The sequence below is a fragment of the Rhinatrema bivittatum genome, chromosome 3 (genome assembly GCF_901001135.1).
Source record: "Rhinatrema bivittatum chromosome 3, aRhiBiv1.1, whole genome shotgun sequence".
NCBI lineage: Eukaryota > Metazoa > Chordata > Amphibia > Gymnophiona > Rhinatrematidae > Rhinatrema > Rhinatrema bivittatum.
The window spans coordinates 91487349-91491222 of NC_042617.1; the positions used below are offsets into that span (position 1 = coordinate 91487349).

The window sequence follows — 3874 nt, forward strand, 5'->3', positions numbered from 1 at the left end:
TCTCTGGAGGAAAGTGGCCCCTCCCTGGTAGGTTTACATATAAACCGGCAGGCTCTGGGAATACCGCATTAAAGTCCCGGGAGGAAGGCAGCGCTTTCAGTACTAAGAACATTCATTTTATTGTCATTGGTGGCATAAATGTTTTAGCTGTAATCCTACCATTTACAAAAAATTGGTTTGATTAAAAAAAAAAATCAAACTATTGGACACTGTGTCTTCAGAGAGCAGAGGAGGCAAGGATTTATTTTGTACAGGTGGAAAGCACACGTCATTATTCACATGACCCAGTTCCAATAAAAATAAATAACTCTGTATAACTGCGTCAAGTTTACAAAATAGGGTAAAACTTTTACAGTGAAACTTTGACTTCTTATAATATAATAGGGTTACCCCCTTGTCAAAAAAAAAAATTGACGGATAGCTTAATCAAAATATACCTAAAGCAAACACACTCGATCCTTCATTTTACACATGTACCTCTTTCTACAAAAAGAGAAGATTCATAATCCATGTGATTCAGTATCAATGCACTCAGCACAGCGGTACTGTGGAAAAGCAGCAAAATGGTAAAATGTCTAAGAAATCGCCAGATGAGCGCTGAAACCCTTCGGTAAAACAACTGGCCAGACTCAGGAAAAACAATCATCCAGCAGGTTTTCTAAGAAGCAACATACATTAAAAGGGACGGCAGTGGGATACAGATAATATACAACAGAGCAGACATTCACAATTCTGATTTGATCAGTACAATTTCGACTTGGAAATCAAGTCGGCAAGTGAAGATATTCAACATCCCACGGAAGCCGCAGAAATCAGATTTCATCTGAGAAAAATAAATCTGAGCGAAACGATTTTCAGAAGGATCGGGAAAGGCACAGGACTGAAATAGGTAATACTATTTCAAATCAATCAAGGAACAAAAGAAAAAGTTATGCCCTAAGGAAAAATTAGATAACAGTTGGTCCTTAGGTAAGTATGTTACTAACAATTACAACAAAACAAACCAAAACAGCATTTCTAGAAATGAACACACGACTAACGTTAGTGTTAACTATTCCTAAAATGTAAATAATCAGGATAGCAAAATTTGTATTTATATATGCACAAAAAAAAGGAGAAACAATCACTCCTCTCTCCCCCCCCCCCCCCCCAAGTCAGTCTGATTGATATATTAAGTCTATTTAAATTAGCACGTTGCCTAGATTGTCTGGCTTTTTTTTGAGTTCCAGTTTTCAAATCGCAGCCACAAAGACAAAAGAAGGGGCAGTACGCTTGTCTGAGAATAAAAAGACTGGGGGGGGGGGGGGAAACATCATCCTTCCGGGAGTCTAGCGTCCCCGATGTTTGCGGGGTTTGATGATGATCGCAGCCTTTTCGATCACGTCCCTCCGTTACTGTTCATGGGACCCGCCGACACTCGCTGGAGCACCACTTCTTTCTCCCTGCTCTGACACTTGTAATCCAGGGCCGTCCGCGCCGCGTAATGCCTCTTCAGGTAGCAGTGAACGAGAACGATGAAGAAAACCATGGACACGATGCCCACCACGACCCCCAGCAGGATACCGATGCCAAAGCTGTCCAGCTTCGGCGGCGGGGGGGCGGCGGTGGTCGGCGGCGGGGCGCGCGTCGCTCTCTCCGGCGAGTCCGTGGCCCCGGAGCCCTCCTCCCCCGCGGCCTCCTCGGCTCTGCAGGAGCTCTGATCGGCCTGGAGAAGCTGCCCCGCGGGACACAGGCACCGGTAGGAGCCCAGCAGATTGACGCACTCGCCGTCACAGGGGCGCGCGTCGCACTCGTCGATGTCCACGCAGTCGGGGTTCTCGCGTTCGTCGTCATCCAGCACGTAGCCTTCCGGGCACAGGCACTCGGCGTTGGCCACGTGCGGGCTGCACTCGGCGGGGCAGACGCTGCCGTCGCAGAAGAAGCGGCACTGGCCCGGCTGCAGCGGGTCGGGCCGGTAGCGCGCGTGGCACTCGCAGCGGTAGGCGCCCGGCTCGTTGACGCACTCGTGCTGGCACGTCATCTCGACGGCGGGGTCGAAGCACTCGTCGATGTCCTCGCACTTGCCGTCCACCATCTCGTAGCCCTCGAAGCACGCGCAGGCGAAGGAGCCCTCCGTATTGGTGCAGCGGTGCTCGCAGACGCCCGGCGTGAGGGCGCAGTCGTCCACGTCGCGGCACGTGCGGCCGTCGCCGGCCAGCTCGAAGCCCTCGTGGCACATGCAGGTGAAGCGGCCCGCGTGCGGCACGCACAGGTGCTGGCAGGGCGAGGTGTCGCAGGGGCCCGGCGGCGGCGAGCAGCTGCGGCCGTCCGCGCCCAGCCGCTCGCCGGCGGCGCAGGAGCAGCGCGGGGGGGAGCCGGCGTAGCCCACCTGGCACTCGCCCTGGCAGCCCCCGGCCTCCGCCCGGCAGTCCCAGGCCCCCGGGCGGTCCCAGCTCCAATTCGGGTGCTCGCCCTCGCCCACGCACACCAGCTCCAAGCCCAGGGCTGGCACCGCCGCTCGGGTCCCGGGAGGCAGCGCCAGAAAGTCTCTGCCCTCGATGCGGAAGGGCGCCGTGTAGAGGACGGTTTCGGCGGGGGCCACCGAGAGCGGGCTGCAGGTTCCGTTATAGGCGAACTCGCAGAGGAACCCGGCCGCCTTGACGGTGCAGTCCTCCTCCTGCCAGCCCCCCTGCTCGCCCCCCACGGTGACACAGAGGGGCCCGCACGCCGTCTTGTTCCACGGCTGCCAGTGGCTGTAGTCGGTGTCCTCGTCGCCGGTCACCCAGTAGAAGCCCCTCAACTTCTTGCTGGCCTCCGAGCAGTCCCCTGGGGCCAGCTGCAGCCCGATCCAGAGGTTGGCCGTATGCCGCAGCTGAGCGCCGTGGGCTTGCAACATCAGGGCGATCGCGTCGGCGGCCACCGTGGAGCGCACAGTCATCAGATGCCCGCCCAGCTTCTCGCACATTTTGCTGGCTCCCTGGAACCTTTTCTGGGCCCAGAACAGGCTGTAGCAGTCCTTCTCGATGCAGACAGCCCCGTTCTGCGGCTCATAATCGGCAGTGGGGGCTGAGAGCCCGGGCTGCTGCAGGCTGGAAAAAAACACCCCAGAGATCACCAGCAGCAGCATGTTCCCCGACCGGCCACGAGAGAAAAGCTCCGGGAAAAGGGGCCCAACCCAGGGGGGAAGAAATCCGCTTACTTGGAGGAGTCTGGGCGTGAGAGGCTACAGTCCATCGTTCGCGTCTACACTGAGAGCGCCGGCGATCCTTTCTCCCTCCAGTGAAATCTGTGTCATGTCTGAAAGTTGGTGCCCAAGTTTATAAACTCTGCGGCCCTCCCTGCAGCCCAAAGAAAGGAAGGAAGGAAGTTCCTGGAAGGAAGGGTTGGAGCTGCTGGGGATGATGAAGATTTGCCTCCAACATTCGCTGATTACTGTATTAGAAACCGAGAAGTGGTTGGGAACACTTCATCTCTCTGGGGCTATCATAAATCTTAAACTCTGAAAATGCAGTGAGGAACTGCTAGTGGCGTGGAATGTTTGGGACATGTCCAAACAATTGGAGGCCCCCCTCCCCCCGTTAACATTTTCTTTTCCAGATTGGTTTATAGAATATTTTATTGGTTTTAACATTCGGCTTTTATTTCACATTTCAGAATTGTTTGTTTTTTTAATCCAGAAAAAGGGAAACAAGACATAAAAAGGCACAACTGTTTTTAAGTATAAGTCAAAAAATGGCAGAAAATACACTAATTGATTCACCTCTCCAGAAAAAAAATCACAGGTTGCTGTTCTTTTGATTACAGATTGTGTAAGATGTTACTATATATTTCATTTTAGCGTTACTGATAGGCTCTGGGATACTGGCTCCAATAAACAAATGTTTAAATTTTTTTT

The 3874-nt window shown here is 53.2% G+C and overlaps 1 protein-coding gene across 1 annotated transcript; it reads right to left on the minus strand.

Moving 5' to 3' along the window:
- Nucleotides 1-214: 214 nt before the first annotated feature.
- On the minus strand, nt 215-3449 carry THBD (thrombomodulin). Its single transcript, XM_029593466.1, has one exon. It carries the CDS (start codon nt 3104-3106, stop codon nt 1379-1381), a length of 1728 nt encoding a protein of 575 aa, XP_029449326.1. The 5' UTR covers nt 3107-3449; the 3' UTR covers nt 215-1378.
- Between the last annotated feature and the right edge of the window lie 425 nt (nt 3450-3874).